Source organism: Erythranthe guttata, chromosome 13 (genome assembly GCF_056151865.1).
Source record: "Erythranthe guttata isolate IM_541 chromosome 13, IM_541, whole genome shotgun sequence".
In the NCBI taxonomy this organism is placed as follows: Eukaryota; Viridiplantae; Streptophyta; class Magnoliopsida; order Lamiales; family Phrymaceae; genus Erythranthe; species Erythranthe guttata.
Genome location: NC_142545.1, coordinates 15,012,876 through 15,028,310, shown reverse-complemented (window position 1 = coordinate 15,028,310; position 15,435 = coordinate 15,012,876). Strand labels below are relative to the sequence as shown.

Below are 15,435 nucleotides of genomic sequence, written 5' to 3'. Positions count from 1 at the left end.
ATATTTTCGTAAGATAATACATAGTTGAGAGGTGATTGTCATTACCAAAATAGGAGGGCGTTTTGGTAATTTGACCATAATTCAAGAACGGTTGTAATTTACCTTGTATTTAAATCAATCAAATGTACATCAAATATATGAAGATGAGTGCCACGCGTCGCTCTACGATTGGACGCAGCCAATCCTACCTAACAAGCCAAAGACGCAGATTATTAAAAACAAAATTCTATAAGTGATTTGCGCCTCTGAGATCTCGACGACACCGTTTCAAGGTAACGGTAGTTAATACCGTTACACTAAAATCCATTCTTTGCCCAAACAATGGGGTTCAGTTCACAAATCAGGAATCAGAAAACTGAAGTTTGATTTTCTTTAGCTCTGCAAGAACATCTTTCACATTCACCCTCTCCCCCGGAGAATCCGCTAAGCAACTCAGTGCCAACTCGAACACACGCGACAAACACGACAATTTCTTACCGGAACCCTCTTCGTTCGGACCTACTAAATTAGCATCAACAACCTCTCTAAATCCGTTAGGCCGCGAATCTTTAACCCATTTCTTGAGGTTCATTTCTCCGCCAAACATTTCATCACTCGGCCGTTTCCCCGTAAACGTCTCCAAAACCATAATCCCGTAACTGTACACATCACACCTCGCCGAAACTACGCCTTCCAATCCATATTCTGTAATAAATTTTACTCTAATTCAATAACATTTTTCAAGAAACAAAAAATGAATGAAAACTCGAGTATATATACGTACCTGGAGCCATGTAGCCAAGTGTAGCAAGGGTTCGAGTGTGCGTAACACTCTCTTCGTCAGACAAGAATCTCGTCATACCAAAATCGCTGACACGGGCAACCATATCTTCATCGAGAAGTACATTACCAGGTTTTAAATCGCAGTGAATCACGGGTGTCGAGTAACCGCAATGAAGATATTCCAACGCGGAAGCCACGTCAATCATTATATCCAACCTCTGCACGAAGTCCAAGAAACAGCTGTCCGAATACAACCACTTCTCCAGGCTCCCGTTCGGCATGTACTCCAGAACTATCGCCTTGAACTCCTCGTTCGAGCAGCTACTGATTACTCTCGTCAGATTTCTATGCCGGAGATTTTTCAGCACTTCACATTCAGCTTCGAAATTCTTCAACGCGCCTTCAGCTTGCATATTGAACACCTTCACAGCTAATACGGTCCCATCTCGTAGCACGCCTTTGTAAACCGAGCCGACACTTCCTTTCCCCAGTAAATTTTCTTCGCTGTATCGATCGGTCGCCTGTAAAAGGTCGTAATAAGAAATTCTTTGCGCTGAGGTGGATATATCCGGCACAGCTGGAGGGTTCTCTTTTCGTCTGTATCTAATCATTATAAAGGCTATGGCAACGACGAAGAGTAGTACAACAATGCCTAGAGGAATGAATACAGCTTTGAGCACTTTGTTTTTCTTTGATCCGTGCAGCGATTCTCGACAAGACGACACCTGAAATCTCGAAGGACCGCATAATGCGGAGTTGGACGAAAAAGATTGGCTTGTGAAATTACTAAAAGGACCATTTGTAGGGATTTCTCCGGATAATTCATTGTAAGAAACATTGAAGTGCTCGAGATGTTTTAGTGACTCTAACGACTTTGGGATTTTTCCCGACAACTTATTATGGGAAAGGTCCAACGAAACCAAACTCAACATTGTACCCATGGAATCGGGAATCGGACCTTGGAAGTTATTGTATGCAAGAGAAAGATTAGTCACTTTCTGCAAACCACCGAACGTGGTCGGAATGTTGTCCGAGAACCGATTCATCGACAGATCGATGAAAGTTGCCGCCTTTAGATTTCCTATCTGGGGAGATAAAGAACCCGTAATTGAATTCGAGGAAATATCGAGCTCCAAAAGATCTTGCAAATTCCATATGCTATTAGGTACGACAGAGCTCAAGTTATTCGAATAAAGATGTATGCTCCTCAGGGTGGATACATTTCCTAAGCACTCGGGAATTTGACCGGTCAATTGATTTTCGTTCAAATACAAAGCTCCCAAATTGTTTAACGCGCAAAGATCGTTCGGTATGGATCCAACTAACCGATTATTTCCAAGAGATAACCTTTGGAGGCTCTGTAAATCATGGAGTGGCGTTGGAATAAATCCAGTTAAATCGTTTCCGTAAAAATACAACGACACTAATCCACTCAAATTACCGATTTCGATTGGAATACCGCCTTTGATTTTGCAATCGGAGGCGTAAATAGTTTGAAGGGAAGAAGAAAAATTCCCGATGGATGAAGGTAGAACGCCATTTAGTGGATTGTAACTGACTGCTAATTCAGTTAGGTACCTGGAATTTGTCAAGGAAGCGATGAAGCTCAAATCGGACGATGCAGATTCACTCGTGAAATTGTTCATCTCCAAGTTTAAGACTTGTAGGAGTTCTAAATTTCCTATGGAATTAGGGATTGGACCGTTGAAGTTGTTTACGGAAAGATCTAGAACCATGAGCTGCGACGAGTTCACGATGGAGCTCGGTAGAACTCCTTCTAGATTGTTCTGGCCGAGAAAAAGCTGCGCGAGATTTGGCAGAAATTCGCCTACATTTGCTGGAAGTTTGCCCGAGAAGCTGTTAGACGTAAGTGAAATCAATATCAATGTTGAGATATTGAAAATATCCGAATGTATGTTTCCGGTTAATCTATTAGTTCCCAAGTCTAGAATTTCTAACGCAAGTTTACCGAGCCCGCGCGGTATCGCACCTGCAAAATATACAATTAAAATTAATCTCCTTAATCATAAAATTATTCATTTCTCAAGCTTTAAGTGCAAAACAAAAAAAAAATTACAATCTTGATTGCACCTGTGAAATTGTTATGGCCAAGATAAAGCTCTGTAAGCATGGTTAGATTGCCGATTTCTTCTGCTATGGGCCCGTCGAGCTCGTTTTGCGCTAATGAAAGACGTTGCAGAAACGACATATTAAAGATGCCAAACGGTATAGGGCCTCTTAGAAAGTTGTTTTCCATGGCTAAGAACCCGAGATTTTGTAGTTTACCAATCTCCGATGGAATTTCGCCTGTCGAATTTCGATACTAAATTGGTATATGAAGTTAAATTAGATACAGATAATTAATTCATATATTACCTGTCAACTCATTGAAGCCAAGATATAATATCTGAAGCATCTCCAAGCTCGCAATCTCTCGAGGTATAGCTCCACTAAATTTGTTATTCGACAACGACAGCGTTTGAAGCTGAGAGCACGAAGAAATACTCGAAGGAATATTCCCACCTATCTTGTTAAAAGACAGATATACCCCTTGTAGAAATGGAACTCCAATGCACATATCATCCGGCAGAGAACCGGATAAGCGATTCCGCGAAAACGACACGAGTTCGAGAGTCGAGACATTGAAGAGGCTCGACGGGATAGAACCCGTGAGCTCGTTTCCTTCGATGTTCAACCAATTCAAATTACGGAGATTGCCGATGGATTGCGGTATAACCCCGCGTAATAAGTTGTTCGAAAGAATTAAAGTTTCTAAATTCGACATGTTTGCGATCGATGAAGGGATTCTACCTTGCAGGGAATTAAACGACATGTCTAATGTTTCGAGTTTCGATTCGTTTGCGAACGAATCGAAAAATGAGTTCATGTTCGTGAAAGAGTTGTTTTTTAAGGACAAGAGCTGAAGCTGAGGCAGCAGGGCAAACCAGGGAGGAACTTCGCCGGAGAAGTTGTTGTAGCTGAGTCTGATGAATTTCAATCTTCTCAGGCGGGATAAATCTTCCGGCAGGGTTCCGGCGAAGGTGTTGTTTCGCAGGTCGATGGATACGAGGAAGGAGAGGTTTCCGAGTTCGGGAGGGATGGCTCCGGCGAGGCCCATGTTGGAGATGTTGAGCGCAGTTACTCTGCGGTGGCGCGCGCCGCAGGTGATTCCGGCCCAGGTGCAGACGGGAGACGAAACGGTCCAGTTACTCAGGCCGCCGGTTGGGTCTGAGCTGACGTGGAATTTCAGGGAGAGAAGCGCTGATTGGTCGGTGGTGATGTTGGTTCCGGAAACGGCGGCGCTGGAAATAAACAGACAGTGTAGTGTAATTATTAAGACAGTAAAAAGACGAAGGAAATGTCCATCTTCCATAACACTTGACATTTCTTGAAAAATCTGAAAAATTTCAGCGTGGAAAAATAAACCGAACTTCATAGTTATGTACAGAGAAAGAAGTAGTTGTGTAGTTACGCCATTAAACCACCACCAAGTTTTCAAGTCAGCGTTGACTTTGAAAGATAGGAGTAATGGATTTTTAGCCAACTGTTGGGCCCCTGTCTTTGATGGTTTCGGGTCCCAGCCAGCACAATTGGTGAGAAGGATAAATTACGAAACTCCCCCTAAACTTAGATTAAATTACGAGAAATATCCCAACCCATCCGTAATTATGAATATTTCCCTGACGTTTGTTTTCGTCTTACACCGGTCCCCTTACAATGTGATTTTTTCATGGAATCTTTTTAATTCTAGGAAATATTTCCCCAAATTACCAAATTTACCCCAAAGATGTGCCATTTCTTTGTGCTGCTTTAAAGTTTTTTTAAAAAAAATTATCCCCAAGGAGCTAATAGTAATACAAAAAAATTGTGATAATTAAAGAAGAATGAAGATTCCGTGTAAAGCCCTTGTGAGGATAATTTTTTACCTTTTAATGTTCCCTCCAATCAAAAATATTCCGTGAAAAACGACACCGTAAGGGAGTCGGTATAAGCTGAAAACAAGAATCATAAGAATTTTGAAAATTGTGGACATGTGAAGTGTTTTTTGTAATTTATCCTAAGTTCGGGAGATTTTTGTAATTTACAAATGAAAACATGCGTCTAATGTTGGTCCATGCAATATATATTTATTAAATGTCCTCATCTTTTGATAAAACAAATAGGGTAAATAGCACTTAACCCCCTTGTGGTTTGGACATTTTGCACATAACCCCCTTATGGTATGAATTTAGGCACATAACCCCCTTGTGGTTTTGACATTTTGCACATGACTCCCTTATGGTATGAAATTAGGCACATAACCCCCTTGTGGTTTTGAAATTTTGCACATAACCCCCTTATGGCATGAAACTAGCACATAACCCCCTTGAATAGAAAACTGAAAAGACTAAATTACCCCTATCAAGTCAAAAAAAATTGTTTTAATTTAAAAATAATTATTCTATAAAATGAAAAGCTTAATGTACTTTTTTGTTATTATATTTCTCATTTAAAAAAAATGAATTTTATTATATTTTGTAAAATGAAAAAAACACAATAATATATTATATTTCTCATTTTACAAAAAAATACATTCAGCTTTTCATTTTATAGAATAATTATTTTTAAATTAAAACAAATTTTTTTGACTTGATAGGGGTAATTTAGTCTTTTCAGTTTTCTATTTAAGGGGGTTATGTGCTAATTTCATACCATATAGGGGTTATGTGCAAAATTTCAAAACCGCAAGAGGGTTATGTGCCTAATTGCATACCATAAGGGGGGCATGTACAAAATGTCAAAACCACAAAGGGGTTATGTGCCTAAATTCATACCATAAGGGGGTCATGTGCAAAATGTCCAAACCACAAGGGGTTGAAGCGCTATTTACCCAAACAAATATTAATCTATGAGTACAGTGTATCATTTATCATGATGTATAAATTACATATTTTATTCTCTTCCTTTTCTTCTAAATAAATTTGGGTGCGATTTACACTAGCTAGTGGATTATTAATTAATTAATTTATTTTAAATTTCAACATTATAATAATGGAACGATCTTGGTCATTTCAGTATAAATAGCAGATTAGGGGCTCGGGAAAGACAAGCAATTTCAGAATTTAGTTTGTAGTTAGGTTAGAGTAGCTCGTCTTTTAGCCTAATTTTCTCATTTTTCCTATCTTTAATCTTGTAACTGAACATGGATTACTGTTATTATGAATCTACTTGGATTCATAACACCCTATCTTTTAAACATCCAACCTGTTATGAACAACGTAATCGATGTAGGTCATTTTCACCGATTTTCAAACTCAATTGATTTACTAAGTTTTAAAAAAAATATCCAACTTCCACCTAGGTTTTTACCGGCATTCCTTATTTTGCAGGACTTGACTCCAATTTTGAAGCATCTAACATAATACGTTGTTTTACACTAACCACAAATACTGAATATGGTCTTTTTTTTTAGGTGGTCATGCGGCAAAGCGATTCTTGATTTTCAGCAAAGTTGCAAGAGCATCTTTCATATTAGTCCTGTCTCCGGGCAACTCAGCGGAGCAATCCAGAGCCAACTTCATAACTGCTGTCAAACATGCCACGTTTCTCTCGAGCCTTTCATCATCATTAAGCAGAACCCCATCCACCAAACGACTCAACGAATCTGTATACGATTCACTCACCCAATCCCTAATGCTCAAACCTTCTGCGAACAAATCATCTGTGGGCCTTTTTCTCGTAAACGTCTCCATCACCATAATCCCGAAACTATAAACATCACATCTCGTCGAAACCAGTCCTTCCGATCCATACTCTACAAAAAAAAAAAATATCATTACAAGAATCAAGAAAATAGGAACAAACTAGATATGCATGCATGTAAGAGAGATGAAGAGTAACCTGGTGCAATGTATCCGAAAGTGGCTAGAGTCCTTGTCTGAACTACGCAGTCCTCTGCATTTACTAACTTTGCTATACCAAAGTCACTTACGTGGGCGACCATGTCCTTGTCCAGCAGGACATTGCTAGGCTTTAGATCGCAGTGTACAACGGGCGTTATGTACCCGTCGTGAAGATAGTCTATTGCGGATGCCACATCTATCAGTATATTTAATCTTTGAAGAAGATTCAACGTTTCATTCTCAGAGTACAACCACTTCTCCAGGCTACCGTTCGGCATGTATTCGAGTATAAGTGCTCTAAATTCAAGGTTGGAGCAGCTGCTAATGACTTTGGTCAGATTATGGTGGCAAAGGCTGCGCAAGAATTCGCATTCTGTATCGAAGCTCTTGAAAGCTCCGTCCATCTGTAAATTGAACACCTTTACAGCCATGAAATTCCCATCTGGGAAAACCCCTTTATAAACCGAGCCGAAGCTTCCAATGCCTATCAAGTTTGCTTCGTCGAAGCCACTGGTTGCTCTTTCAAGGTCAATGTATCGAATCCTCTCTGGCATTACTGTAGGAAATAATTCTGTCTGAACGGGATCTTTTTTTTTGCCTGCGACGTCGAATGATGAAAACGGAAACTGCGGTCGCGAAAATTGCTGACGCAACAGACAATGGTATGAGCACAACAAGCAAAATCTTTTGCCTCAATTTACGATGATTGCAAGGTGGCACCTGGAACATTGGAGGGCCGCACAGTGCTTCGTTGGAAACAAAGGATTGGTAGTTGAAATGTCCGAAAGGCCCTCCGGTGGGAATTTCCCCCGTAAGCTTATTAAACGAAAGATTGAGATACTCGAGATGTTGAAGCACCACCATTGATTTTGGGATCAAGCCTGTGAGGTTGTTGTGGGACAGATCGAATCTTTCCAAACTCAGCATTTTGTCGACCGAATCAGGAATTGACCCTTCCAATCTATTATGGGCCAACGATAGATTGATCAAGTTATTCAGGCCGACGATTGTGCCAGGAATACCACCTGACAACTTATTCGAAGATAAGTCGATCGAAATTACTGTCTCCAAGTTACCTATTTCTTGGGGTATCGTGCCACTTAAGAAATTCGAGAACAAGTTGAAGTTCAACAGATTTTTGAGGCCTCCAATGGTTGGAGATATGCTAGAATTCAGCTCGTTCGAATCAAGATTAAGGTACTTCAAGGCAGTAATATTCGATAAGCATGGCGGCACTGGACCGTAAAACCGATTCTTGCTCAATGTGAGTTCCCCTAAATTGAGTAGATGACATATATCATCTGGGATTGGTCCACTCAATTTGTTGCCGATAAGGCTCAACGCTTGTAAGTTCTTTAAGCCCTTGATCGTGGCTGGAACGGGCCCCACCAATTCGTTGTTATCCATGTATAAAAAGGCCAAACTACTAACATTGCCTATATCTCTTGGAATGCTACCCTTAATACCAGAGTTGCTTGTGTCGATCCTTTCAAGGGTAAAAGAGAGATTACCGATCAAATCCGGTAGGTAACCGCTGAAGGAATTGTTCTGAATCCACATCACTCTTAGGCGCCTGCAGTTAGTCAATGATGTAATGAAACTCATCTGTGAAAAAGACTCGGAGGTGAGGTTGTTTTCTCCTAGGTGTAAAAAGTCTAGGAAAGTCAACTCTCCAAGAGAGTTCGGAATGTGGCCGGTTAACTTGTTTGCGACTAAGCTCAAACGTGTGAGCATTGAAGCGTTTGAAATGGAATCTGGTATTGGACCAGTGAGATTGTTCTATCCTAAGAAAATTGCTCCGAGATTAGGTAGCCTTCGTCCCATGTTTGAAGGAAGATTTCCAATGAGGCGATTTTCTCGAACTGAGAGAGTTCTCAAAGTCGAGATATTGAAGATGGTACCCGGAATTCGACCCGTTAAGGAATTTGTTCCAAGAACCAAAATCTCCAGATTCGGAAGATTCCCGATTTCTGAAGGTATTTCACCTGCCATGCATAAAATGGAAGTGCTTTTGAAATCTTTTAAGGTACTTTGTCTGCAGTAAATAAGAATTAACTGTATGTAGAGTACCTGTAAACATGTTTGTATCCATGTATAATTCAACCAGTGAAGAACAGTTGCCCAACTCTCGCGGAATTCTTCCGGATAATTGGTTTTCTCCGAAATAAAGTCCCTGTAATGAAGGAAGGTGCAAGCATATTTCCACAGGCAGATTACCTGTTAGGTTATTTCGTCCAAGATAAAGCCATTGCAGTGTGGATATGTTATAAACAAAAGACGATACTGCCCCTACGAGGCCTGCTGCGTCCAATGTCAAGAACTCCAAATTACGAAGCTTGCCAATCTCAGCTGGAATTTCCCCTGCATATAATATCTCAAAAAGGCAGTGGAGAAAGAAAAAAAGAAATTGAATAAACTAATTAAGTACCTTTCAAGTTATTGTCACCAAGATATAAATTCACTAGCATCGATAAATTCCCGATCTGTTGTGGTACAGGTCCGGTGAATTGGTTAAACTGAAGCAGCAGAGTTTGAAGCTGTGAGCACTCGTCTATAGTCGATGGAATTTGTCCGTATAACTTGTTCGAATACACGGACAAGTACTTGAGTTTCTTCACATGTCTGCACATATTTGCTGGAAGATTACCGGTGAGCTCGTTCGAAGTGAGATCGACTGTTTCTAGCGTCGATATATTGAAGATGCCAGCTGGCATGGATCCAGAAAGCTGATTTTCTCTGAGACTCAAAATCTTCAAGCTACGAAAACCTCCAATCTCAGAAGGGATCACCCCATTTATCGAATTGTACGTCAAACTCAGAGTCTCCAGCTTCGACATGTTGGAAAGAGAAGGCGGGATCGGTCCATCGAAGCTGCAGTTATCAAGAAACAGACGCTGAAGGCTACGCAGTTCGCCGAACCATGCCGGTATTTCGCCGCCAAATTTGTTGGAGCTCAAGCTTATGAACCTCAGCCTTTTCAGCTTAGCGAAATCATGCGGCAAGTTTCCATGGAAGGTATTGCCGGACATGTCGAGAGAAACTAGAAACGAGAGATTCCCGAGATGTGGGGGGATTTTGCCTGAAAGATCCATGTTAGAGATGTTGATGGCTGACACTCTTTGGTGACGTGGGCTGCAGGTGATTCCAATCCAACTGCAAACACGAGTATCGGAAGACCAGTTTGTTGACAGAACAATATTGCCGGGATTTCGTTCGAATTGTGATTTGAAAACCATCAGTGCAGATTGATCAATTGTGATGTTTAAGGCTAGAAGAGAAGATGTGAACAAGTGCATACAGTAGTAGTATGTAATGAAAAGAAGCAAGTTAGTGTTCTCCATCATTAATCTTCAGTACTGTTGGAAAAATAGGGAAATCACTATATATATATATATATATATATATATATATATATATATATATATATATATATATATATATATATATATATATATATATATATATACACTTGGTTGCATTTGTAATTGTGTAGAGTATAGAGGAGAAGAAAGATAAGTAAACAAGGTCCACTTATTTCATTAACCTCATCATTTGCTTTCATTTTAGTCAAACTAATTGGCTTCAAGACTTGGAATAATCTTCATGCTAAACTATAGATCATGTTACTTTTTTTTTTTTTTTTTTCTTTAACATAGATTTTTAAGTGAAGTGCCATTCCATTACATTTGGTACTATTAATTTGTTTATGAACAATATATCAGACGCCAGACGGAATGGATCGGAAATAGCTTTCTCGGAATTTTTTAAATTCTATCTTTTCTGAAATTTTGCAAGAAAATGCAAAAAAATCCAAAAGAAAATTTGACAAAACGCAACAAGTAAAAATACGTGTAGGAATAACAAATTGAAATATATATTTTCTTATAAGGAAAAATACAACACAATTTCTGATACCAATTAATCTTTTATAATGTTTTTAATTTACTTGATCCATATAAATATAACATAAGTTATATTATGGAATTACAAAATATATCATAAAACTACATTATATATTTCGAAAAATCATAGAAATATTCGGAATTAAAATCGGATCGGAACTCGCAATTCCCAAAAAAATTATATACCAGTCCAATTCCATTCCAATTAAATTTTGAAGAATCGAAAATCAGAACTTCAGAAATCGGAATGAAAAATACGGTTCCAAATTCGGATAGGATTTGACGAAATTCGGAAATTCCATTCCAATTTCCACCCCTAGATCCAATACTAAAGCCTAGATTGCTTACTAAATTAGTCAAAGCCCATTGACTCTAGAAGCCCATATAAACGTCCATTTGGATTAGGAAACTGGCAAACTGAAACTGAAACAAACGAACAAACACGCTTTTCGATATAAAAAACACGATATCAACAATGGCACATTTCGTAAATAAGTGATAACTTGGGGGGTCATTTATCGAATTTATTTCCAAAAAGGAAGAAAAAGGGGAAGAGAAGAAGAAGAGCTGTAATCACATGGGTTGCTGTTTGGTTGATGGGACCTGCAAACCCAACACTCTGTTCCTCTTCCTTTCTCTCTCTTCTCTCTCTCTCTCTCTCTCTCTCTCCTCTCCTCTCCTGCCGACAATAACATTTTCTCAACCATAAGAAACGTTCACCCGAATTGCAAAATTGGAAATCCTTAATATTTCTTCTTATTTCTTCGCTGTATTTTTTTTCTTTTCAATTTTGATTCCGCAACGGAATTTGTATACCGTGTGTCCTTACAATGGCCGACGATAAGGTACTATGCTTGTTTCTCTAAAATCCCTGCTACAAAATTGGATTCATATTTATTCATGAAAGATTCCTGGAAGATATGGTGCATTGAATATTTTTTTGTTTAATCTTTTTTCCTCCATTATTCCTCAAAAAATTCCAGATCTAACTTTTTGCCTTTATGAACAGTTTTAATTTTACTATTTTCTTCCGAATTTTAGATGAGCTGTGAGAACTGAGAATACCGTTATAAATTGGGTGTTAGATTCTTAAGGTTTTGCCGAGTGTTGGTAGCAAAAGAGGACTTGGATTAGGGTTAAGTTCTTGTTCCTTGTCATCTGATCTCGTCTTCGTTCTGCTTTTTTTCCCCCTTTTTTTTTCTATATGGGTAATCAGGTCAATAGGTCTGTTGGTATATTGTATTTTGATATTTATCGAAGAAATTTTGTAATATACTAATTTGTGATTCTTGATCCGCATTAATTCCATTTTAACATTACCATTTTAAAGAGTAACTTGTCGCAGTTCACTAATTAGTGATTTTTAGTTGTTTAAATGCCTTTGAACTTGCTAAGAGTTATAATATGGGTGGGTTATGGTTTCTTATATGATTATCATCTTTCTTCATAAAGGAGATGTCTGCGGCGCCTATAATGGATGGGAATGGTGCTTCGATTGGTCACATAATTTCAACAACCATCGGGGGCAAGAATGGAGAACCTAAGCAGGTATAACTATTTACTCCTTGGAATTCATATTGACTGATTGTAATTTGAACCTAAGCATATCTATATATATCCATGATCTTTTGCGTGTTGTGAGCTCAATGAACTAGTTATTGGAAATATTTAATGCAACTGAATGAGTGCTAGACAGGTTTCGTTTGTATATGGCTTGCTGCCTTTTGGCTTGGATAGATCAATACCAGGCTATCATGAACATTTTTTTGATGTCTAGCCGAAACTTTGAGCAGCTTCTACTCATTTAACTTCCAGTAACTGCGTATTAGTGTGTATATTGTTGGCCATCAGTTGTTTAATTAATATTAATGACTAATTATTATCTGTTGCGGGCCACACCTAGATATTTGTTTTGATTACTGAGAAAGAGTTATGGGTCCTGGGATCCGAGTAATGTGTCCAACGAAAGGAAAGAACGGGAAGATGTACTATTAAAACTTTTTGTATTGTTTGAATATTTTGCAGACTGTTAGTTATATGGCGGAGCGAGTTGTGGGGACTGGTTCGTTTGGAGTTGTGTTTCAGGTATACATTTATTCAAGTATCCACACCTATTCATATTTTTGTGGTCACAGTCACATTTTTCCTTTGTAACTTTTTTTTTTCTTCTTCTTGTTGTGTTGTGACAAACCTTAGGCAAAATGCATTGAAACTGGAGAGTCTGTAGCTATAAAGAAGGTTTTGCAAGACAGGAGATACAAGAACCGTGAACTTCAGTTAATGCGAACAATGGATCATCCTAATGTTGTCTCTCTAAAGCATTGCTTCTTTTCAACGACGAGCAAAAATGAACTTTTTCTTAATTTAGTTATGGAGTACGTACCAGAAACCATGTTTCGCGTTCTGAAGCATTGCAGTAACATGAAGCAGAGAATGCCACTCATTTACGTGAAACTTTATACCTATCAAGTAAGTGGTGCATTTCTTTGTAAAATGTCGCTTATGTACAATTTTCTTTTCTCTATATGATAATGAGGATATTTGCATTGCAGATTTTGAGAGGGTTGGCTTACATGCACTCTGTTGCCGGAGTGTGTCATAGAGACTTGAAGCCTCAAAATGTCCTGGTATGCTTAGGAGACCGTTTAAATTAATGAATTGGGTAACGATTGGCTGTCCTCTTATTGACTCGACCCGTTTCTGTATAGGTTGATCCTGTAACTCATCAGGTGAAAATATGCGATTTTGGAAGTGCAAAAGTACTTGTAAGTGCCACTCTTCTATGTTTTATGCCTATTCTGCCTCTTCATTTTGTGTCTGTTATTATTTTTTCTTCCGTTACCTTTTCTGAAAACCCGGTTTTATGTATATTATAAATAGGTGAGAGGTGAAGCAAACATATCTTACATCTGCTCACGATTTTATCGGGCTCCTGAACTCATTTTTGGTGCAACGGAGTACACTACTTCAATCGACATCTGGTCAGCAGGTTGTGTCCTTGCTGAGCTTCTTTTGGGCCAAGTGAGTATTAGCATTATAATTTCTGCCGTAACTTAAGTACTCGCTTCTACTATTTTTTGTGTATTGTATTTTTTATATTCAACTGTATTCGGTCTGACTTTAATATGCAAATTACGTAGCCATTGTTTCCTGGGGAGAATGCTGTGGATCAACTTGTGGAAATCATAAAGGTATCATTTGTTTATTATCTCCCGGACTGATGTAAACTATATAGCCTTTATTTGAATATTAATTTTTTTTCCTTGCAGGTTCTTGGTACTCCAACACGGGAGGAAATCCGTTGTATGAATCCAAACTATACTGATTTTAGGTTTCCACAAATAAAGGCACACCCTTGGCACAAGGTACTAATATCCACTTCTACGAAGTTTCTTATGATCTAGGTGGAATGTTGTATTATGATCCGTTTCTTAGTTGCCAATAATTAGTATTTTTTTCATCACTGCATCTTCATGTTATTATAATGTTACGTGCTTAGTGGAAAAAAATATTTGTACTTTTAGCTTACAGAAAATAACAAGAAAAAGGAAAGCTTATACGATCAAAGTGCCTTGTGGACTGTGTCCTGATCATAGCATCCTGTTAATTTGTAGCTCAAATTTTATAGTTGCTTTGCACTATTTAATTGTGGAATGACCATGATTTTCTGGAATCTCGATATAATCGTCGCAGCCTTTCGGTATGTATTTCTAATATTGATTTTCTCATCACGTATGCCTTGCTTTCAGGTTTTTCAAAAATTGATGCCTCCAGAAGCAATAGACCTTGCCTCTAGGTTGCTGCAATATTCTCCAAATTTGCGTCTCTCTGCAGTGAGTTTCTCCATTTTTCCCTTCTCCAGAGTTTGGTTTATTCTTCTCTATTGTAATATGTGGTGGTAGTTGAAGTAAACGTTTGATTCTCGACTTCGTATGATGTGTAATTACCCTGCCTGTAGGTCTACTTAAGATGTTCATTATTTCTTGACAAGGATAATTCTTTTTGCAGCTTGATGCGTGTTCTCATCCTTTCTTTGATGAGCTTCGTGAACCTAATGCCCGATTGCCAAATGGTCGACCACTACCACCATTGTTTAACTTCAAGCAGGAGGTGCGTACATTTGGGGTTCATTCATTTTGTTGCTTTTTTTTTTCATTCAACAAAATATTTGGCCCGTACTAATATACGTGTCTAGTAAATGTTTCTTTCGTGCAAGAAAGTTTTAGTTTCTCTGATTATTTATTTATAATTTGTGGTTTGTGGTTTAGCTGTCTGGCGCCTCTTCGGATCTCATAAACAAGCTTATACCAGACCACGTGAAGAGACAAATGGGTCTACAGTTCTTTGCCTCGTATGAAGGCACCACGTGAATTGTACTTTCTGCTGCTGTTGTTGTACCGAGACTTAAAATGTTTGTTGCTAAAGAACACAAAGGGTTCTGAAGCACCAACTGCCTAACTGAAGGTTTAGCCTGACCAGTACAGATTGAGGCAACAATATCAGTCTGCTCTGCTTTGTACCCTTATTAGAAGACCCATGTTTCGATCATCCTTTTCATGTCCAAGCAGAGCATATTGGAAAAAAGGTCCCTTTTTGTATATGTTTGTTAACCGACAAGAAACCCTGGCTCTGTATCGAATATGATTAGTTACCCTGTATAAATTAGTTAAATGCTCTCAAGGAGCGACGACATCCAAATTCCTTCCTCTTTTGTTTTCACTTGCTTATTGTTTTCTTTCCCGTCCAACATTTGTCTTCTATGTATGTATTGATTAATGTACGCGTGTATTTTTGCTATATATGTATATGGTGTTCTACGTCGTCAATTTTTCTTGGCTATTTAAGTGTTGGAAATCTGTAGGTGAAAGACTGTAACTTGTGGGTAGAAC

General features: G+C 38.6%; 2 protein-coding genes and 1 pseudogene across 3 annotated transcripts; 1 reads left to right on the top strand and 2 right to left on the bottom strand.

The window, feature by feature from the left end:
- Window positions 1-80: 80 nt before the first annotated feature.
- LOC105969005 (uncharacterized) lies at window positions 81-4,245 on the bottom strand. Its single transcript, XM_012993725.2, has 4 exons — window positions 3,139-4,245; window positions 2,854-3,069; window positions 764-2,752; window positions 81-684 (listed from the first exon to the last, which is right to left on the bottom strand). Exons 1-4 carry the CDS (start codon window positions 4,196-4,198, stop codon window positions 341-343), a joined length of 3,609 nt encoding a protein of 1,202 aa, XP_012849179.2. The 5' UTR covers window positions 4,199-4,245; the 3' UTR covers window positions 81-340.
- A 1,802-nt stretch (window positions 4,246-6,047) lies between these two features.
- Window positions 6,048-10,142, bottom strand: LOC105968632 (uncharacterized; annotated as a pseudogene). Its single transcript, XR_016028984.1, has 5 exons — window positions 10,114-10,142; window positions 9,073-10,023; window positions 8,715-9,005; window positions 6,643-8,629; window positions 6,048-6,556 (listed from the first exon to the last, which is right to left on the bottom strand). The product of XR_016028984.1 is annotated as an uncharacterized LOC105968632 (transcript).
- An 812-nt stretch (window positions 10,143-10,954) lies between these two features.
- On the top strand, window positions 10,955-15,372 carry LOC105968630 (shaggy-related protein kinase eta). The gene is made up of 12 exons (XM_012993261.2): window positions 10,955-11,391; window positions 11,999-12,094; window positions 12,572-12,631; window positions 12,743-13,015; window positions 13,099-13,173; window positions 13,255-13,311; window positions 13,427-13,567; window positions 13,687-13,737; window positions 13,816-13,911; window positions 14,296-14,379; window positions 14,555-14,656; window positions 14,815-15,372. Exons 1-12 carry the CDS (start codon window positions 11,377-11,379, stop codon window positions 14,914-14,916), a joined length of 1,152 nt encoding a protein of 383 aa, XP_012848715.1. The 5' UTR covers window positions 10,955-11,376; the 3' UTR covers window positions 14,917-15,372.
- The last annotated feature ends 63 nt before the right edge of the window (window positions 15,373-15,435 follow it).